Below are 23558 nucleotides of genomic sequence, written 5' to 3'. Positions count from 1 at the left end.
AGCTAATTCGAGGCACGTTAATGCTGACCATTGTCTGCCCCGCTCGTTCCCTGTCATGGGAATGTGGAATTTCAGCCACTGGCCCAGGGCTGCCGTGGGAGAACGAGCCCTGGCTCACTCTCCTTTGAGCACGGAGTCACCGGGACTTTTTAAACAACACATCACCATCGGTCCAATGAGACACACCTTCCGTCAAGCAGTACTCGTGCACCAGTCGCTCCGAAGGAGGCCTCTCGCTCACCCGGTGAGGGTGAGCGACGTTTAACGTCAAGGAGAGCGGCGCGCGTACCGGGCCGCTGTACATCGTGCGGAGTGTTCGCTGACATTATTACAAGATCAGTTCTGCACGCTCACCGAAAACAACGTGACGGACCAAATGTGATATCACGGATGTGAATACTCAATTAAGCCTCGTTTTAATTAAAAAGGAAAACTGATGCCCGCCTTCCTTTTTTTTGTGTGTGTTTTGGATACACGCGGGCATTGTGAGCGTTCTGTATTCAGGGGTCGTCTGGGGCTTCGCCAAGAGCACTCGGCTTAACAATCAGATTATTGTGAGTCCATATCTCGCCCCCCCCCCCCCCCACAAAGGGTCCACTCACATCATCCCTCCAGGATCGATAAAAAAGTACCACCTTGTGGGAAGCCACCGTTGGTTGTTATCGGGAGCGAATAACCTCTACCACTGGAATATGAAATTGGAACCCCTGGCTGAAAGCCGATAAGCACTACTCCACACTCATTTGAGCGAAGGAGACACTGGCTTGCAGACAACACGCTGTGCATTTTTTGCCGTGCAAAAAAAAAATAACAATCGCGATGCATCTTTTATTTTCTCTGCTAACAACCAGGGTTGTTAAAGGTGTAATGGTAATCGCACTTGACTTGTAAATCAGAGGTCAACCGGTTCACCCCCCCCTCCACCCCACCTCCTCGCACAGCAGGTTGAAACAATGGTGCACGCTTGCTTAAACCCCTCCCGGCAGTTATAAATGGGTGCAACACAGTCGATTATCCGGTTGCGTGTGGTGGGGTAAAGTGTGGCTATCCTTTCCGCTTTAATAATGTTTGACCAGCGTGGAAGAGAAGGGCGATGGAGCCCCCAGAGGGGCTCTGCCTCAATCTCTTTCTCGAGGGGAGGGACGCCCCTTTGCCAGCAGTGGCACGATACCAAGCATTTGAAGGATCTGCGCAACCTTTTTGCCTTTCGAACAAACAAACAAAAAAAAAACCCCACCAGGTTTGTTTTTTGCTGGCGGCAAAGAGACCGCCTTCAGCGGAAGCGACGCGCTTATTTGTATGCATCCATGGCGTACACGTTTTTTTTTTAAACAACGGTTATCAGTTACTCAGGCCACAGGAGAACCGATGAGATTGGAGACTTCAATCAGGAGTTTCTTCGCCGCCGCCGCATCATCCCCTAAAGCGGAGACGAAATCCAAGCGCGAGTACTTTACATACGATGCCACGGCCACGTGGAATCGAATTGCAATTATCCCCTCCACCGTCTCCTTCAGGTTTCACTTTGCTGATTGAATAATTTATCGGCAATTATTGATGTGACCATTGAATTTTTTTTTTATCTTTTCATTAGATGGAATATTTTAGCACGTAGAATGGATTTATGCACATCTTGTAATGTAGCATTTAATAACTAAATGTCACGTAAAATAAACGTGTTTTCTAAAACAAATCACCGTGATATATTAGCTACCACAGTTTATACTTATATTATTATTGCTTTTGTTTTGCAGTGTTTTCCTCTGTGTTGCATTTTAATTTAGCAATTAGCCCAACTATTTTGGAAAAAAAATATACTCATATAAATTTCCCTTGCAAAGAAACATTCGCTCAGTGTGTTTTTTTAAGCTGCTGATTTAAGTGGCAGTACAGAAAATAGGTTATCTGAGCTATATACTTTGCAATTAATATTCTTTTTTTCTGTTATGTCTCCGTTTCTTCCAATTACGACAACACTTTCCGCCGACATTTTTTATGAACATCCAACTGGCTTACCCAAACTACAACGATATTCTGAGCGTCTTCCACGTGTACCTACCTACATTCAAAAGCCAGATGCTTATTTTCATCTTAGGTCATCACAAGTTAAAATGACACTCAAGAACCAGCAGCACATACAATGCACAGACAGCGTGGCCATGCATAGCCTCGACGGAGTACAGCAAGGCTCAACGAAAAAGAACAAGTGGGTGCTGCTCATTAGATTCTCAAAACAATAGCAGCTTCACAAAGGGAATTCCAAGGTTCAAATTGTCCTCTGCGCACTGGGCTCTCTTGACTCACTTGAAGTGCTGTCCTACCGTGCGTCGTAACGTAGCCGGCGCACGTCGGAGAATTTTTTTTTTGGTGGGGGGAGGGGCAGTTAAAGCCCAGCTGCCACCCCGGTTAACATCGCGGGTGTATCAGCCATGGAAACGCATCGTCTATTTAACAGTGAGTGTTAAAGATCCCGTGACGTTATTCGAGTAAGAGTAGGCCACGTGTGCTAGTGTCATGGTCCAAATTTTCCCAAAATATCCCGGGTAAAACCGCAACAGCAAAAAAAAAACCATCGCCGCCTACTGGCAGACTGTACTCGTCTGTGAGACATCGCACCTTTGTCTAAGCCTTGCGCTCCAACAATGGCACTAACACCAAATGAGCCGTATTGCGCTCTCGTCATTGATGTCACTTAAATGTTAGAAGAGCTCCTTGCGTGGATGTGGTGTCAATAGAGGGCGCCATAGTGGCGCGCCCAAGAGTCAACGCGACTTTTAAACTTTTGTTTTCTCATTCATCGAAGAGCCCAACTCGCGTCGGACAGCCCGTGGGGTTCACACGCGTCCCAGCTTTGTTTTTTTTTATATATTTCTGACGACTCCCCGCCGCTTGTGCGTCGCTCCTCGTCCATCCGAGCGTTGGCTCTCTTAGCGTGCTGTGACGCGGGCTCTGCGTGGAAACATTTCGATACCTGCCCGTTCGGCTCGCGTTATAGACATTCCACCGGTGGTGATATTCCACTGCCGCGCGATAGCCACGGTGGCCGAGTCACCTTGGGCTCCCCATCCCCATCTCCATTTCGTTCTCGCTCTCGCCGAGAGAATTCCACCGCGGCTGTGCTCGGCAAGAACTTTGCTATCTAGTTTTTTTTTAATTTTGCTGTACGTCAAATCGAGATGGTCGTTTTGTGGCCCGTACAGCTTGGGTGAGAAGCCATGCCTTGCCTTGTGGAACTGTTCGCTCAGTGGGGAAGAGTAGTGTTGTTTTTGTGTTTCGTTTAATTACCTTGAGGAGTCTGGTAAACGTTTCGGCCACCTTGCAGCGGGCAGCAAATTGCGTCGGGCAGTGCGGAAATGAAAATCACACGTCTGCTTTGGGTGGCTTTTAAAATCGAGTCGAGATGGAGCTATTAACGGTTGAGGAAAGCGAATGCGCAAATAAAACAAATCTGGTAATGAGTTGCACGATTGTATATGCGTTTTGTGTAATGATGTGTGTTAAAAGAAAGTGGCAGTTGAATGCATTTGTAAACATATATGGACTTGTGGAAATGAGTATGCTCTTTTAAGCATATATTTGTACATGACATCTAATTGGGTGCCATGGTCAGGCTTCAACTCTGCACTTTATCAGTCAAGTAAATGCCACTTTTGTGGAAACAAAGCAGCAGTCCTGCCATGGCCACACGGGCTGTCTGCCATAGCAATGTGGAGTTTAAACCACGGGCTCATTGCTCTCCATGGAGATTATTATTTCCCCATGGCCATCACCACGCCCGGCCGTCTTCGTCTCCCCAGTGGCGATGTTTACACACCGCACCAGGTACCCATTTGAGGCCGAGCCGACCTAGGGGAGGCCCAGGACCGGTTCAAATCATTAATTGTCACTGGTGTCGGCCGTGAGCGGGAATCGAACTCGGGTTACCGGTTTCGCAGCGCAGTGCACTCCCGCTCCGCACTGCACCACCACTCCCTGCCACACGTGCGCACACACGCACACACCTATGCGCGTATGAACGAGTACGCACACACGAAGGGTAGTACATTTAACGACACCTCATTACATTACTTGCCGAGGGGAATGAAATTGAGTTCGTATTCACGGGCGTTTGTGTTATTCAAATAACCGTTTAAATAAAACACACATTTCTCAAAACTGCCTAATGTCTTAGAATTACAGATAAGAAACTTTACAAGCAAAGCGAATCAAAAAAAAGGTATTTAAATTGCAATGTGTGTATAGGAGAGACGCGTCTTTCTGTTGTTGCAATTACAGTGAAGTAAAGGCTGATTGTAGTTCCATCAGTAGCATGTGGAATTCACAAATATTGCTAAAATTTAAGAAAATGTAAACAATTTTATTTTATTATAACTGGCAGTATTGATTTGTACATTATAAATGGTATTTGATATTGCCAAATAATTAAGAGATCCAATTACTGGGGTTTGCATCAGCCAATATTCATTGCTTACTCGTTATTACGAACCACAATACCTTTGCTGATCTCGTTAAGGAGCATAAACCATCACGCAAACTCGGCTCATCCTCGCAGCAGCGGCTTTTGGCGAGCCATCGAACAAAGATCTTTACCACATCGCGTGCTTCCAGATGCGCTTCTGCGGCCGTCTGGAACGCTCTTCCAATATTAGGAAGCCACTGGAGCCATGCACTTCTAAATCTAGATTGAAAACTCATTTCTTTAGAACTGCGTTTTGTGTTTAGTTTGTTGTCCTTCCCCACACCTCCGATTAGCACGGTTGGCCATGTACAGTGAGAAAGAAGTTCAACATACATACTTTAAGGTTCAATCCCTGACCACGGCTAACATCAGTGGCAAGTGGTATCTGAAGCAGTCCTCGAGCTCCCCTTTGGTTTGACCAGGGTGTTCAAGCATGGCTATACAACCCTCATGGCAGATTAAACCCAGCAGTGATTTGACGACAATGATCTAGGTTGTGTATAACTATTGTGTATCTACGGCATATTCACAACGCATACGTATGGCCGAGTGTGCAATAGCTAGAGGCTCACAATTGGTAAGATCATGAATTCGGATCCCATTCGTGTGGTTGACTGCACCCTTCGTAATCACAATGTCTCTGCGGTCGATAAAATGAGTATCCCCTTTGTTGTCTTACGGAGTAGCTGGTCCATACCACAGGAGTGTACAATTTTCACTGGCTCTGGACACCCAGCAGCTGAGTACGTTTGAGCTGGGCACGCGTGTTGCATGAAGGGAGTGCCAAGTCACATGGTCTTGCTCGTTATGGACAGACACGTGAATATGGAGAGAGACAGATGTACTGATGAAATAGACACACAAACCTGTTAACCAATTCTTGGTTTGAAGTTTTCGTGGACTGCAATGATCCATACTCTTTGGTTCTTTCGGTAAAGTCACGTAGGTAAAAACATTAAATAAAGTTAATCAAATGACGACGTTTATAACGGAAGCAACACAAGCCTCCGTTATCAGCAAATTACTTTTTGCTGTGATTATCCCACCTGATGACGGAGCCTTGTGTTGCTTCCGAAACGTCGTGAATTGATTAACTTTATTATATGTTTTACCCACGTGACTTTACCGAAAGAACCAAAGAGTTAACCAGTCATCAGTGCCTACCTTATTACAGACCAATTCCGACCGTATTCGTCACCCCGTGCCCTCATGAATCTCAACGTTCATCCTACAAAGTCCCATCACAAGGGAGAAACACAAACACACAGACAAAACCTACAAATTGCCCTATCGAAGCGGCTAGACGCCGTATTGACCTGAAAACTCAATTTCCCTGTACAAGAATACGGGGTAATCCATATGGGTTGACAGGTTTATAGACAGAAGCATGAATAAAAATGGGAGGGCAGCCTACAATGTTTGAGGTGAATGTCCGTGATGCTGCCACTCGAAGGTGGTGTTGGTGGCTCACACAGCGAGCGATTGTGTGTTGCATCTCACCTGTGATTGTGTGTGATGCATCTCACCTGTGATTGTGTGTGATGCATCTCACCTGTGATTGTGTGTGATGCATCTCACCTGTGATTGTGTGTGATGCATCTCACCTGTGATTGTGTGTGATGCATCTCACCTGTGATGGTGTGTGATGCATCTCACCTGTGATTGTGTGTGATGCATCTCACCTGTGATTGTGTGTGACGCACTCACCTGTGATTGTGTGTGACGCACTCACCTGTGATTGTGTGTGATGCATCTCACCTGTGATTTGTGTGTGTTACACTCATCTGTGATTGTGTGTGTTACACTCACCTGTGATTGTGTGTGATCCATCTCACCTGTGATTGTGTGTGATGCATCTCACCTGTGATTGTGTGTGATGCATCTCACCTGTGATTGTGTGTGACACACTCACCTGTGATTGTGTGTGATGCATCTCACCTGTGATTGTGTGTGATGCATCCCACCTGTGATTGTGTGTGACACACTCACCTGTGATTGTGTGTGACACACTCACCTGTGATTGTGTGTGTTACACTCACCTGTGATTGTGTGTGACACACTCACCTGTGATTGTGTGTGATGCATCTCACCTGTGATTTGTGTGTGTTACACTCACCTGTGATTATGTGTGATGCATCTCACCTGTGATTGTGTGTGATGCATCTCACCTGTGATTGTGTGTGATACACTCACCTGTGATTGTGTGTGATGCATCTCACCTGTGATTGTGTGTGATACACTCACCTGTGATTGTGTGTGTTACACTCACCTGTGATTGTGTGTGATGCATCTCACCTGTGATTTGTGTGTGTTACACTCACCTGTGATTGTGTTTGTTACACTCATCTGTGATTGTGTGTGATGCATCTCACCTGTGATTGTGTGTGATACACTCATCTGTGATTGTGTGTGATGCATCTCACCTGTGATTGTGTGTGATGCATCTCACCTGTGATTGTGTGTGACACACTCACCTGTGATTGTGTGTGACACACTCACCTGTGATTGTGTGTGTTACACTCACCTGTGATTGTGTGTGACACACTCACCTGTGATTGTGTGTGATGCATCTCACCTGTGATTGTGTGTGTTACACTCACCTGTGATTGTGTGTGACACACTCACCTGTGATTGTGTGTGATACACTCACCTGTGATTGTGTGTGTTACACTCACCTGTGATTGTGTGTGACACACTCACCTGTGATTGTGTGTGATACACTCACCTTTGATTGTGTGTGTTACACTCACATGTGATTATGTGTGATACATTCACCTGTGATTGTGTGTGTTACACTCACCTATGATTGTGTGTGACGCACTCACCTGTGATTGTGTGTGTTACACTCACCTGTGATTGTGTATGTTACACTCACCTGTGATTGTGTGTAACACACTCACCTGTGATTGTGTGTGACACACTCACCTGTGATTGTGTGTGTAACACACTCACCTGTGATTGTGTGTGATACACTCACCTGTGATTGTGTGTGTTACACTCACCTGTGATTGTGTGTGTAACACACTCACCTGTGATTGTGTGTGTTACACTCACCTATGATTGCGTGTGACACACTCACCTGTGATTGTGTATGTTACACTCACCTGTGATTGTGTGTAATACACTCACCTGTGATTGTGTGTGACACACTCACCTGTGATTGTGTGTGACACACTCACCTGTGATTGTGTGTGTTACACTCACCTGTGATTGTGTGTGACACACTCACCTGCAGAGGCAGCAACGTGGCTCTAGGAGACAGTAACACAAGGAGGTTTGCTGACTTGTCGGTGCGCAATTCTTCGTTCCTATAGTTATATGAGCCTTTTCCTGGCACGCCATCATTCAGCGACCCATAGAGCCATACAGAACCCTCCTGAAAAAAAACATTTGAAGACCCAGTGAGGCTTCTCTCGTCGGTAACTAATTGCGATTTTGATTCGTAGATATAGCGCTGTGCACGCGCAAATATATTTTTTCATGATTTGAGTCAGGTAATTTGGGCTTGCTTTGATGTTCTCAGGTATCTACACAGACTATAAACACAGGCGGCATTGCACTTAAAGAAAAAATCATTACTGCCATTATTATTTTTCTAAGATAAATAGCTTGTCATGCCATAGCCAAAGGTTACGGCATGGAGAAATATGTACAAACATATCTTATCATCCGTTTTAATTTAGCCCCTACGGTGTGCAGTGAGAGCTGACAGGATTTGCTATCAGGGTTTTTTTTACCATCTGTGTTGCTCTGTTTTGTGAACAATAAATAATTCATCTGGGCTAATGAATATGCGTGTGGGGTTTTATTTTTATTGCCATGCATTTGTTTGTTTATTCAAACCGGTAGACTGTTTGCATGACACTCCGAGAGGTAAGCATGCTTGGCACATTTTGGCACAAATAGGAAGAGTCCCGATTAGTTGGGGTTGCTGGCTTCGTCAAGAAGTGGGCATGACTAATGATGACGATGATGAGTGAAGAGGAGTCCCATTGTGTGGCCAGGTCGCTTCTGAAAAAGAGCTATATAGGTCAGTGGGCCTTAGCTGGTAAAAATGAAAAAAAAACTGTGTAATAGCATAGAAGTGCTGAGGGCACACGGAACGAGTCTGCAGCACAAGCTACAAGGGCATCTCAAAGGGTCAAAGTGTCCTCGTGCTCACATGAGCAATGGTGCCAGCACTCATCTCCATTAGCGACCCTGAGCCACTGGTGGAAATTTCATTTTCCTTTTCACGGGGGCCAGGTCTCTTCTTCGTCGGACGGCCCCTGTTGACTTCCCACCAAAGTGGCTCTCATTTTATTAATGTGGACGGGAGGGTAGGCTGGGCTAAGTGAATTTTCAACCTTGTTTTCGTCAATTGGAGCATTTGGCCTTTGCGCTACCTGGCCGCCTATAATTGTAGGTTGCGCGCACGCGCGATGCTGCAAGAAACTTGGCATCCCACCTGGTTATTGATTTTATCAACTGACATTATGGCCCCATCAGCTGCAAAACCTTTGGCTCTGCATGGAATCCAGCCATGCAAGGCTTAGAACTCTTACCCTATTTGTAATGTGCAGGAGGTGGCAGAGATGAGATTATTTTATTGACCCTTGTGGGTGATGGGCTGCGTTGGAATCCTAGGTCATGATTTGTAACTCCGAAACCTTCTACATGCGCGTTGAGTGCTCTGCTGCAGGTCGTCCTGTCCAGATACACTCGTAACTGTACACGTATACAAACACAGTTCGTGTGGATCTATAGTTCTCTGCTGCATAATGTCCCCGGTGATTTACCAGTTCCTTCTGTAATGAGGACACCAAAACCCTTGTGACACTATTTGCAAAGCAGGCCCTGTTCCAGTGTCATAGCCCACATAAGATGCATTCGACCTAGTAACTTGCTATTTGGTACGGGGGGTAGGTCGGGGGATGTAGTCTCTGGAAGCTGTCTTAAATTGATCTGAATGCCTCTGCCAGCACTGTTTAATTAGGGGGTACAGGAGTTGTGTGCACTTTATTTTATTCGTCGCCAGTTTTGTATTTTTAGTCTGCCCTTTCTGGCGAGTGTCCAGTGATGCTGCTGCTGCTGCATAGGTTTTCAACGTCGTGCCGTATGGCTCTCCGATGCAATGCGCGGTTTGCACCACGTGATGTCCAACGTTCTCCTTCCTCGGGGAACCGAACTTGCTTCCAGACGGGCGCTACCGACGAAGCTCCCGGGGAACACTGAGCGAAACGTCGGACGTCGTGGCGAATGACGCGCGGGTCCACAACCCCTCTCGAGTGCGATGCGGGCGAGTTGACGCCGCCGGCTTTGCCGTCGCAGGTGCTGAGGACGAAGAGGATGGACCACCTCTTCGGCAGCGTCGCGACGCTCATGTCCAACCTGCTGCGCTCCATCGTCGCCGAGTCGCTGTGCGATCTGGTGGCCGTGTTCGAGGAGCTGTCGCCCGGCAACGACTACAGCGGGGAGTACCCGCGCGGAGAGCTGGGCCTGCCCACCAAGCCGCTTCCCATCATTCTGTTCATGGTGAGGATCGCTCGCACGGTCACGGCCACTGCTGCCGTTGCTCAAGTTCATAACAACTCTTTGTCGTGCTCGGTTCCTGCAGGGTAAGGTGAGGTTAATACCGTGACTAAAAATAAATTAATTGTTTTTAATGAAAATTTAGTATATATGGTAATCCTTGCTGTATGTTGCTATGTAGCCTTACATCATGAAATCATTTGCAGGTAATTGTATTTATTTTGGTCAAATGTGAAGCGTAATGCTGCCACGCTTGGCCTACTCCTTTCAAATAACGTCACAGGATCTTTTAACGTCCACCGTGAAGTCAACGGTGCAGGATTTTTTACAATTTAATGCACCCCCTAGTGATAATCAGGGTGGCCTCTGAGCTTCAACTGCAAGCGCGCTACCGCTTGGCCACATCGTCGCCATCAGGGCTGATGATCGAACTTAAAAAATGTTGTTCGGCCCCGTGCAGACCATGAGTCGCACAAAACGGAATGGAAGGTATTTTTTTCTGCATCACATTGCAAAACACTCGAATAAACAAATATACTTCATCTTATAAATGTAGGAGCTTGAAAATGCCGAATCACGAAATTGTGCCCGCATGAAATCATGGTAAAAAACATTTTTAACGTGTGACCTTTTTTCAATTGAACATTAAAAAGCATTCTCCGCTCTATAAATGGAGATAAGTAAAATGATTTGCAGTGTTTGCGGAAAAAAGTTACATTTGCACTTATTGAGGTGTTAAACATTTTAATTTGCAACCGAATATGTCGAGATGTGCTTTTACAATCATAGGAGTTACATGACGCACATTTCAGTCATTTAATTCGAGACCTGTTAATGCCAGATGATTCTCGTTGTATATTGATCGAGAGAAAAAAAAAACCTCGATAGAGTTTCAAAGCCTTTTATTTGGCCAATTTGACGATAAACAATTTTACAAGTATAAGGAAGCAAGCGATTCCAAGAGAAACCCCCCGCATACGAGGGCTTGGCATTCACCATTCCACAGATACACCATGTGCTCACGGAGCCTCTCTGTGCGTTGTCACCTCCTGGCCACCTCTCAGCCGAGCATTATGGGGGGTGGGAGTTATTGTGGTGGTGGGAGGGGGATTCACGAGACAGTGATCTCACGATGATCCACCAATCCCATCTCAAAAGCACCACGTTCCTGGCAAACTGTGCACCGAGGCATGCAGGAAAAAGTCGGGCCACGAAAAGTCACACAACGTCCTAGCCCTGCAAATGACGATGCTGCCCACAGGTTTTGTAAACATCCATTTCATAGTCGTCAAAACTGATGGAAACATTTTTGTTTGATAATGATCTATAACATGCAATGATAATTCGATGTTTCTAAACCAGTTTAAAATAACAATTAAGGTCAATTGTTTTATTAACACTGACACAGCTGTTAAGATTAATAAAAAGAATATAACGGAGCAAAAATTATTTATTTATTTATTGTTCCTGGGTTGTAGGTGTTATTTCCTAATTGCTTATGCCTCAAAAGTACAAAAATGGCTATTATTCCCCACAAACTTTGCCTTTGTGAAAGGGACAGTGATGTTTTGAAATTTACCTATTTTCCAGAACATTCCAGATAGATTCAGTGCTGAGTAAACTTGGAGTAACTTATAGAACATTCTAGAACTTTCCAGTAATATAAATGCCACCACTGCACATCAAATTGGGTCTTATGAAACAATTTGTCAGAGCTGTAGATAAGGAGTCGGCAGCCTTCAAGTACCTTCACGACTTCTTCCCTAAGCTGTCTAAGCCAAAAGTCAAAGCCGGTGTCTTCGTCGGACCACAAATAAAGAAGATCCTGGAGTGCAATGAATTCCCCAAGAAGCTCCCAAGTAAGGAGAAAGCGGCTTGGAACAGCTTTGTTGCAGTGGTTCGTGGCTTCCTGGGCAATCACAAATTCGAAAACTATGTGGAGCTGGTTGAGACTCTGGTGAAGAACTACGGCACAATGGGCTGTAGGATGTCCCTCAAAGTCCATATCCTTGATGCTCATCTTGATAAATTCAAGGAGAACATGGGAGCGTACTCGGAGGAGCAAGGCGAGCGCTTCCATCAGGATATACTGGACTTTGAACGCTGCTGTCAAGGACAGTATAACAAGAACACGATGGGAGACTACATTTGGGGGCTGATTCGTGAAAGTGATTTACAGTATAATCTAAATCTCGAAAAACTACTCACCTCTAAATCTTTTGAAATCATTTTTGTATTACTTTGGTATAAATACATGTGAATTTTTATTTTCTCGTTGAAAATAGGTAAATTTCAAAATATCACTGTCCTGGTCACAAAAGCAAAGTTTCGTGGGGAATAATACCCATTTCTATACTTTTTAGGCATAAGCAATTACGAAATAACACTTTCTACCCAGGAACAAAAATTGTGTTAGATAGTGTATTTAATACCAGCTCTCACGTATATTTTTATACAAATATATAGGAGATACAAAATACAAATTCAATAAAATTGATAAGGTTTATTATACATTTTAAATTAATTTATAATTGTTGACCTGAAGAGAGAGAGAGAAGTTGTTGGGTGGCAATGGGTAGTGTGAAACTCCACTGGTGGTGCTGAGCCAATGTTGGAAATTCCACATTCCTATGAATAGGGATCAGTTACGTCTCGGGACAGCAGCTGTGACTGCATATTATCAATCGCGTTGACAGTTCCTTCCTTGAATAAATACTCGGAATTCGACATGAAAAAGGCATTGCGCGGTAAGAGGCATTCAAATCACAGTGCGTTCTCCTAGCACGCGTGTTGTTTTCATGACGCGAATTGGATACAACGCGATTGAGTGAACGGTGGTACGTCACACGAGTGGGAATAAGCGGCCGTACGGCTGCCTCGGCGTAGCATCGTACAAGGCGGGATGCTGCTGGATGCTTCTAGATGCCACCCACGCGCCGCAGTCTTTGTTCAGCCTGCGGACGCATCTCTCGTATTGTCCGGGGCCGTGCACTGCCCTATATCACATATTATTTATTATAACGCGATTTTTCCATAACGCGGTGTTCTTCATGGAACGCAGCTACCACCACGTGACAGGAGAACAGGACTGTACAGACCAAAAAAATGAGTTGACTGGGCTGTGGTGGTGAGCGAGAGTCCCAAGGTGCTCCTATCGGCCCGTGCCCCGAGTGTGACGGCCGTGCGCCGTGCTGTGCGGCGTAATTTCACCGCGGTTACAATGCCGTCCCCCCGCCGCTCAACCCCACCGCCAGAGCAGCCTCGTGCGTCCGGAGAGTTGAGCGTGTCAGTCACGTGGCCGTTTTCCCCCTCGCCCACAATGGGATGTTGTCGTGAAGTCAGTCTGCCTGTCGAGGCCAACACTGGGAGGCAATGGATGAGCCAGAACTGGCGCTGTCGTTTTTTTTTTTAAATTTCTGGCTCCGAGTCCCGGTGTCTGGTCAGAGGCAGATGAAGGGAACGCTTTGTTAACAGTGGCACTCAGCCATAAACCCCTTTGGAAGAAAAGTTTCGTGATAAACAATAGAATGGATTTTCTCGTGTTGTTTGATAATGAAATTTAAATTTGCTCTCTGCCATCTTCGCTGTCAAAAGTTGTTCCTTTCAAACTTTTTGTTATCTTATTAAAAAAATCTGTCCCGGAGGTATGTTTGGCCAGAGTGCACGACTCACGGTCCAAAGGTTGTCAGTCGAAATCCTGGATGGGGTTTATTGTTATCTTTGGGAGTTGGTGAATTCAGTACGGCTTTGTGGGACGTTAACAGTGATCATTCTATGGAGAAAACGAACATTTCACAAATGGCGCAGGACTGCAGAATAGGGATGAACACGTATTATGTGCTTATATGAGCGTGGGGACGCTCTTACTTGACTTCCATAGTAATGTTTTGATTTAAAGCTTTCGTGACTGCAGGGATTCAAATTCTTGGTTCTTTCGGTAAAGTCACGTAGAAGGGAAAACAATAAAATAATTAAAAATATATAAAACAATACAATTTTATTGTGTTATAATTTTATTATTTTATTGCTTTCCATAGTAATCGTTTTTTTTGGGCTCGATCGCATAAACATAAAAGTGTCGTTAAACCCGCCACCACCCGACAGTCAATCTGTGAGGTTTGTCACGTAAACAAAATGTGTAATTTAGTTGCTACTTCAGCGCACCGGTGTGTTGTCGAGTAAACCGACGACATTTGGTGATTACAACAACCAGCTTCATCAGGCAATTTGCCAGGATTCTGAAGAAGTTTCGCTCTTCGCACCTGATAGGCTCACAGCGATGACATCACCTTTACTCCATTTAAGACCGAAAAAGGTCTCGCCGAAAAACGCCTTTATTATGGATAATATTCTTTTCGGTAAAGTCATGTCGGTAGAAAAAATAATAATGGACTTGTTTCAGCAGCCTGTGTGGCGATCGAAACGCCGTGATCTATTATTATTTGTTCTACCTACCACGTGACTTTACCGAAAGAACCAAAGAGTAAGGATTCCTGCAGTCACGAACGCTACAAATCAAGATGGATAATATTGTTCGCGAAAGTCTACGTGTTAATCTCACTTGACTCGCCTATTATAAAGCAGTGTGATCCATTTATACGTACCCCACTCATGTCTAATGACCCTCTTCTTAACAGTGAATGTGATAGTACCATATAACAGAGGAGAGTGGTTAGATATTTAACGAGTGCATTGAGATTGGTCAGAGACATGTAGAAATGTTGTTTCTCGGCAACTTTAGTGGGGTTTCTATGAATGGATCACCCTCTTCAATGCACGTCCCCCACCCCCCACCCCGTTGCTATTGTCAACAACAAAGCAGAGCATGCGTCAGCTCAGGCAATTCGTGAATTGCACAGGGACGGGGCTATCGAATGCGATCCTTTGACCCAATGTAAGCGCGATGAAAGTGTCCGTAGAGTGCATTGCAGCAAGTAGATCTGAAACCTCCCCCCCCTGTAGATATCGTTGTGATTTCTTCATACGTAGCAATGTTTCTCCGCACGTTTTGTCAACGGGAATGGCCAGATCTCCCAAGCAGGTCCATAATTCTATAAGAGCTTTGCAGGCCGAGTGAGGTTTAATCACGATTTGTTGTTATATACGAAGGCATCCTTCCTCAGCAGAGCATCACGCCAACTTTGGCATTGACCCTCGGAGGGACACCATCGGGGTATATCCGTGGGCATGTCAACAGGACTCGACGGCCAAATTACGCCGCTGCATTGAAATCACCCTAAATGGTCCCCACTTCATTGGATCTCAGAAGATGCAGCAGGCACACGAGTCTGGTTAGTTAGATGGGGTGACCGCGAGGGCTCGGCTGGTGTTGTGGGCATGGGAACGTGAGGTGACTGAGAGGTAGCAGCCGCGAGTGACGTCCCCTCGTATGCGCGAGCGTTCTCCTGGTTACCGCCACGTTCCTCCCACATGAAGCAAAAAAACACTCATTAGTGGAACTGGGAAAACCTCCCATTGCAAGACCTTCATAAAGAAGAGTCCCGAGTCTCAGCGGGGCTTTGATGCGTAAGCAATTGGCATTGTTACCATTATCGCAACCGCAAGGCCTACGCTTTTTAATTTCCACCATTGGCTCAGAGCTGCCCACAGAGATGAGTTCAGCCCCACAGCTCATTTGAGCAAGGGGAGACTGCGGCTTTCATTTCCCTTGCAGATGAGTGGTTCGCTTTGCATGTATTTACTGGTGTCTGGTAAAACTCCAGCATTAGGATGAAAACAAACTCGCATACAACGCCCAATGTAGAGTGTGTGCGGGGTTTTATTTGTGTTCTATCACCAGTTCCTGCACTGTAAACCCAACAGAAGTCGAGAAATGAGGTCAGTTCAAACGTAAGTCAGCTAAAAACACTGTCTCTTAGTGTTACGAGACTCAGCTTTCTCATGTGAGCATTATCCCTCTAAGCTACAAACCAAAGCTTTATTATATTATTGTCAATTCAGGGTAATGCACAGGAGTTAGGTCGAGGTGACTCCACGCACAGAAGAGCATCGTAGTGTTCATCGCCAATGGTGATTTATTTGCAAGTGGAGGAAATTACACATTCCTATGGTCAAGGCAGGTTTCTCCATTGGACACCTAATGTTAACTTTGCACAAAGCGGTAATCATTTTGTTGACCCCCCCGAATGGAATTTGAATTGAATTTGCCCCAAACAGTCCTGGCCGATGCTGTGGCCAAGCACTTGATTCAAGATTCCGTCTTGAGGTTTGCCCCTGGCTCAGAGCTCAGGCTGCTGGGCTGGTGCTGCTGAGATTCTGGGTTCAAAGCCAGGCTGCAGCCTTTGGTTAAAGCCAGAGTCTCAAGCGTAGTGAGTTGATGGTCCCAGGCCGGTCACTGATGAACGCACATATACGCCATCATGATAACTTAAATTCTGTATTTAATTTGGCCAAATATCAGCTCTTGAGAATTAATCAACAAATACGTTCCTCTTTTCAGCAGGGCGGGTTGAAGAAAAATGCTGCCCCTTTATGTGCAGCTCAGAGTTTAATTACATGGATCTCAGGAGGAGTTTCGTGATATCCACTTTTCTCATATGCAATGTTATAATACCCTGCGAGCTTCCGAATGGTTTATTCATCTCGTCACACGACACCAATAACACAAATCGTGGTAAAATTGAAGACAAATAAAAAATATATATTCATAAACATGGCAATCTCAAATAGGAACATTTCTCCAGCACTGCAGTCGGTCCAATACAATTCCTCTGTAGCTCCACGTGCCCTCTCATGCCGATGCTGGCTTCCTTCACGGTGTGAGCTTGACTGAGCACTCGCTCTCTCGTGCACGCTCACCAGCTGAGCCACTAACACGTGTTAGCCGAGATGCTGACACATGTGCCAGCCTGCATGCTCCCTCATCGGACCTCATTCAAGGGCTCCTACAAATCCCACAATCCCACAGGAGCGGGTCTTAGTGACAAGGTGTGGGCGGGACGCTTGAGACACTGGTTGAGGAAAATAATTAATTAGTGGAATTGCCATGGTTGTTGTTGCTTGGGATTATATGTCTTTCAAGTCTGATTGGGTATGTTGGTGTTCATTACGCATACAGTGTTACTTAGAAACCCGGGTACACAGCTCGGATATTAAAACAGCAGGGCTCATTATCATACGATCCTCATCAATGTCCCTTCTGGGTTCACGAAATGAGCACTGCCGGATGAGGCTGCATCGCTTGCTGAGAAGTCAGTGGTTGTCACATAAGGAGACTGCCCGCTGCCAAAGGAATGTGGAATTTTCACCACTTGTTCAAGATCACCATTTGAGGTGAGAGGCACCGCATGATTGTGTGAGCACGGAGACATTTAATTGATGTCGCATATCGATTAGTATCAATGTGCATGTCGTTGTCGTAAAACCATATACCCCATTGGTCTTTATACAGTCTGGCCAGTGCTATTAGTAAGCACCTATTAAAGCTGGCACAGAACATGATGAACCACCCATGGCTTTTGCGCGATGATGTTAATACACCTCACAAAGATCTCATTGTATTTTTTGTATTGACCCTAGTGGACACTCAGCCAAAAGCTCAGATGCCATTTGCCACCAGTGTTGTCCACGCCCCGAAATCGAACCCAGGTAACCGTGAATCTAGGCCAGTATGTGAACTTCTGCGCCAATGATTATTCTCACTCATACCACAGATTCGGTGGCTCTAGAAACGCCTGCGAAAGGCCTATCGACTTTCAAAAGCCCTCAACTGCACGTCTCCTTCTACTGCACCGGCTGTCTCATCGCCGCTCCCCTCCTCTCTGCGTGAAATCCCCAATGCCATCCGGCCTGCTTTCTGGCGCGCAACCGAAGCAGGCTCTGTGTAATGGGCCGTCTTCCAGCCGTTGCCCTTCTTAATGTGACATTACCCTTCCTGGCTTCACGGCGTCCCAATGCGGCGTGGAAAGTAGGCGTGAGAGAGCTGCACAGTGACCTTGTAATTTTATAGTCTGTGTCCGTAATAGAGGTCTCCTTTTAGATCTCCCTCACAGCGTAGGGGGGGGCGGGGGGGGGGGTATACCTCAAGTCCATGGCTGTCGAGGCGGAGGTCGGGGTTTGAGAATCACATATTTAACCCTACAGGGTTGTCAAAAGTTGGCAGTACAGAAAGTTGGCTCATATTCCACTTCTGTACGTACGTATGTTGAACTTATTTTTCATCATGTGCAGCCAACCGTGCCAATCGGAGGTGTGAGACGTTTGAGTGTTATCCCCCCTCGTATCAATATTTAATTATTTACAGCCGTTTCTAAGTTAAGGGATCTCTATGCCTCGTCGGTCATTTCTTTAGGGTGTTTATTTTACTTTGCTCTGCTGGTCAGTGTGGGTTGGTAGTTTGGAGAGTGCCCATAACCGGTTCAAATATCACTCTCCGCTCGTGGTAATCGTGGATGGCAATCTCGCTTAGTTCACCAAGTTCATAGTGCAGTGCGCTGACCACGACGCCACTGGTCCATCGCGTCGTATGACAAAAGCTCAACGTTTTGGCCCTAACATTGCCCTACAATGGAAGTAAAGGGTAACTGGTGACATGTTTTGCAATGGCCCTTTTATATAGCGGAGTGATGGAGAGGCCAGAGAGGTACTGCGAATAACGGTCGGGAGAGGGCACCGCTCTGTATATGCGTGGGTTTCCTGTGGAGTTTCTCTGCATTAGCACGCACCCCAAACAAGCGTTCTCTACCTCGCCTGATATACAGGAGGTCGTGGGTTCAATCCCGATCCTGATGCCTACTGTATATTTGGAGTTTGCATGTCTCTCTCTCTCCCCGTGGTCGCGTGGATTTTTCTCTGGGTCCTCCGGTTTTTCCATTCACATTTATAAACGTGTTTTTAGAGTATTTGGCTGCTATTAATATCCACGTGATGAGCCACCACTTCGTTCAGCTATCATTTGTGGCCAAGTCACTTCTGAAAAAGAGCTGTATAGCTCAGTGAACCTTACCTCCTGAAGACAAAGTCTCAATCCTCGGTGAGGCTTTCCTGGTTAAATAAATGTAATTAATATATATTTTTTAAACTAAATCTTAGTTAATGACAATACTGATGATTGTTGTCATGAAATCGGCATCACCATCATCATTGATAATACTCGAGTTTAATTGCAAGGTTGATGTGATTTGTTGGAGGCCACCGACACATCTAGCAGCATCCACATCAGAAAACTCTGAAACTACACCCCCACTGCCCACCACAGAGACTTTTTTGCGGAAATTAACTTCTGCCAGGAAATTTACACGTAACTAAATTGGGAAAAAAATGCAACAGCTTATGAACCTACATAATTAGAAACAGTGAACATATGGCCTCATATGCAAATGAGCACTGGTTGGTGCTCACGTGTGATTCAGGCGGTGGTAGAAATTCCTCATTCCTGTGGCCGGGGAAGGTGATCCACGGGAAAACCACGCTAGGGTGCCCACTAAGTTACACTCGTTTTGTTGACTCTTGACCGGGATTTGAACTCATGTACTTCTTCTGGCTGAGCCAGGCACTGCTGTTACCGTGCCACCCGGCTGGACTTACATAACTGCATCCACAATTATCTCCCTTTTTAAACAGATAATCCATCTCATTTTACTGTCATCTAGTTAAGCTGATATATAGGATTTGGCTTGAGCTGGAAGGTGTGGGGTGTTATGAAACTCACTTCTGAGAACAAGTCACCCAGGCTGACAGGAAACCAGAATATTTTAAATGATTAAAAACTAAAGATTTTTATTTTATTTTGCCAGTTAAGGCCCACTGAGCCATATAGCTCTCTTTCAGAAGTGACCTGGCCACAAATAATAGCTCAACGAAGTGGCTTATCAACTAGAAATTTATAGCAGCCAAATACTCTAAATGCGTGATTCTAAATGTGGAGGGGAAAACCGGAGGACCTGGAGAAAAATCCACGCGATCACGGGGAGAACATGCAGACTCCAAATATACAGGCGTCAGGGTCGGGATCGGACCCACAACCTCCTGTATACCAGGCGAGATAAAATGTTAAAGGGCCTCCATTGCAACAACACTGATTATACTTGGGTGTATCATCATTATTATTATCAATATCAACTATGATCTATCCACTCCTAGATGAAGGCATTGCCATCCCTCACAGTCGCTGCAATGCAACAGTCCATCGCGCTCTCCCGCACACGAGAGCTGGCCTCCTGGCTGCCTCTGTGCACTGGGCGTCCTCCCGTTGCGTTTTCCCCCTTGCGGCTGCCACTCGGACATCTCTGCGTGCGATGCCTCCTTGCCAAGGCCCACTTACTGTTTTCAAGAGTTGACATTAATTGGGTTGAAGCAATGAAGGTAAATAGATACATTCACCTTTTTTTTAAGCGTTTAGCTTAAAAAAGAGTTTAGCTTTGGATGCAGTTTCCTGATGACGTAATCATTGCAGCAAACTAACGAACAAAGGTGCAAGTGAAGGGGCGGCCCTGCAATTGCTGACTCATACCACTGCTGACAGAAGGACCCTCCGCTGGAGCTAACTCTAGAGGGTATTTGGTCTACTCTTCCATGTTGAACAGATGCGTTCAAAGACATAGGTATGCCCACACATTACCACAGCACTATAATTATTACTGTTGCGCACCCATTTATACTGCTTGGTGGACAGGAAGCAGAGGGATTTGAGAAACCTGCACCATTGTTTAAACTGCCCCTCCTTAAGACGAAATCGAACGCGATATATTTGGAATGCATGTTCAGTGAGCTGACCGTTGCACTACGGCAGCTCCCAGTACCCATTGCGCTCTAGGAAATAATTTGAGAACTTAACAAAGAAGGCTGCAAAGTTGGGCTCAAGACAGATATGGAGGTGGGCCTGTTAGGGCCTGCACAGATGACATTGACTGCACTTGTGGTTTCCCACTATATCTCTCCATATATATTTTGTATTTTTCAAATAAGTCCTGAATTGGGATTTGTGGGGGGAAATTAATTTCGAAAGAAGCGTTTTTTTCCATTGCGTTTCGTGTGGTGGGGGATAAAAAAAAAACGTTTTTTTATACTCAAAAAAATGTGCACTCATGTGCCAGGAGCTCATTTGTTGTAATCTTTCCTGGCCACCCCACAGATCGCACAGACTGGTGACACAATCCATTCATTTTTACAGGCAGCGCCGTGAATACTGGTGAATGTGGTACCATCCCCCGGACTTAAAGATTGGTTGCTTTTCTTTGTTGATCCTACATGCAAATGTTAAGACTCATGTATTATCGGTCCGACATTTATCCGATGATCTTCATGAACATTTGATGTTTGTGTGAAATTGGCTCTTCCCATGTGTAATTAGCTCTGGATCTCTGCATATGGTTAATTGGCTATGCTGTGGTATGATTGATTGGAAGTCACAGAATCCAGGGGGCATTTACCCAAAAGATACAGACCGTCATTCTGTCAACCACGAGGGTCATTTGGATATTTTCTGGCAAAACATCCACAGAGAGCAAAGGAGAATTTTATCTGAAGCACTTTTTCACTGCCTCGCCTTTCCTTCTTCTCTCCCCCCCCCCCCCCGTCTCATGGTCACACAAGAGTTTGGTTAGCAATGTCAGAAACATAAAATGTGAAGCCACAGCATCCATAAACTGTGCGGTAAAAAAAGCCGCTAAGCAATTTCGTCTTGTTTTGTTGAACTTTACGCTTTTAAAACCTACACTTTCTTTTTTATGCGTCCGCCCGTACGCCTCAGCAATAAAACGGTGAATGCCTTACGTGGGCGTCTGTGACTAACACACAGCTTGACCAAGTCGTGAATTTTGCCACAGAGCCATTCTGCAGGTCTCCCACAGGCTTCTGTGTCTCAGCAGGCCTCAGCAGGCCTTAATTCCTCAGAGGGCCTCTACATATACAGAGGCCTCCTTAATTAGGTCACTGCCTCAACAGATCTCAACAGGCCTCTTGTTATCGTTTCCATGTGGGCCAATTTAGTAACTGGTTCCCTTCTTTCGTAATGCAAAGTGCTTAAGTGCACCCTCTTCTTACTTCACGAATGACAACCAGAGTAGGCCTGCCTTCACTCTGACATTTCCTTACCCCCATAGGGAAGTTGTGTCACCCACCGGAGGATATGTGTTTCACGTGCCCAAGCAGTGTCGTGCACATTTGAACAGTCTAATGTTTTTGCACCACGGATCTTTGCATTTTTGGGTCAGTGATCTGACCCCATTAGTCATCTGCTCACCCGCCAGGAATAAGCAGACCAACCCACAGAAGTAAACAGGCAGAGACAAGCAGGTTTAGATAAATCAATAATAAGCAAATGGAAACAAGTTGGATTTTTTGTGTGAAGTCAAACAAGCCCTGACTCTACAGAGAGAGAGAGAGAGAGCGGGTGGGAGGGGGAGCTGCGGTTTCCAACAATTTCCCACATGAGTACTTCCCTTACGCAGAACACTCGAAGCAATTTGCAAAACACCTCTCCCAAGCCAGTGGATGAGGTCCAAAGGTGTCGCGACTGGCTCACATGGGAATTCAAAGCAGCCAAACTAGCGATTGCCCATTGCGTTTGCGCAGATATAACTTTCCAAATTTCTCGCGTGAAAATGAGACGTTAAACTATTGGAACGTGTCGCAACTTTTCCATCTTTCAAAAGTCAAAGTGTCTTGCTGCTCAAATGAGCAGTGGGGGCAATGCTCATCTCTGTTGGCAGCCCTGCACTGGTACTAACACATTCTCATTACACGAGGGGGCGGGGCGGGGTGTGGGTGGGGGCAGTGCCGGATTATCCTCGTAGCAAAAGTAGCTACACATGCTACAGGCCCCGCACTTTCAAGGGCCCCGTGCTAAATGCTTTCAAGCTATCAAATCCGGTTCACTGATTCTGCACTTGCTCTATTACTATAGTACTATACCGCCTTCAACTTTTATAAACGACTGGGTGTTTACGGTTAGCGATTTATCGTATTATAGCAAATGAAAAAATACAATTACTTTACTATGCAAGTTAAACATTTACGTGTTTTAATGTTTTTTAATTATTATTTAGGACCCCTTTATAACATATGCTACAGGCCCCGCACTAGCTTAATCCGCCACTGGGTGGGGGTGGCGGGTCGATGTGGGGGGCAGGCAGCATACCATGGTGGCGAGATGTTAACTATTCTAGATTTAAAGCTTTCGTGACTGCTAGGATCCATAATCTTTGGTTCTATTGGGTAAAGTCACGTAGGTGAAAATAAAATAACAAAAAATTAACAAAAAATCACGACGTTTCGGCCACGACACAAGCGGCCTTCATCAGGTGAAGGGACGAGACTGTCTGGAGGACAGCGCTGGAGTGGAAGAAGCCACGCTCAGATCACGACCTTTAAGCTGTGTGAGAAGAAAAACACCAAGCGCCTTGACAAAGGAATTAGCATATAATTTAGCATTGAAATGGCTCATTGAAATAGCTAAGTTAAAGTATACACATCCGCAGAGGTACCCCTTGACAAAGGAATTAGCATAGAATTTAGTATTGAAATAGCTGAGTGATTAGCTTGTAACTGGTCACAGAAATAGCTATGTTAAAGTTAGAGCATATACATTCACCAAGGCACCTAGTACTCATCAAACAGGAGAATTTAG

General features: G+C 45.5%; 1 protein-coding gene across 4 annotated transcripts in view; it reads left to right on the top strand.

Moving 5' to 3' along the window:
- Positions 1-23558, top strand: part of LOC116942267 (dynein axonemal heavy chain 3-like) — an 859832-nt gene that overhangs the window by 290269 nt on the left and 546005 nt on the right. For all 4 annotated transcript variants that reach the window (XM_032953964.2, XM_032953963.2, XM_032953966.2 and 1 more), the window contains one exon: positions 9770-9973. In XM_032953964.2, coding sequence (XP_032809855.2) covers positions 9770-9973 — 204 coding nt within the window. The remainder of the gene's footprint in view (positions 1-9769; positions 9974-23558) is intronic.

The sequence above is a fragment of the Petromyzon marinus genome, chromosome 14, assembly GCF_048934315.1.
Source record: "Petromyzon marinus isolate PM22_M1 ecotype Great Lakes invasive population chromosome 14, UKy_Petmar_22M1.pri1.0, whole genome shotgun sequence".
In the NCBI taxonomy this organism is placed as follows: domain Eukaryota; kingdom Metazoa; phylum Chordata; class Hyperoartia; order Petromyzontiformes; family Petromyzontidae; genus Petromyzon; species Petromyzon marinus.
The sequence above is the reverse complement of the archived record's forward strand: the minus strand, read 5'-3'. Positions and strand labels throughout refer to the sequence as shown.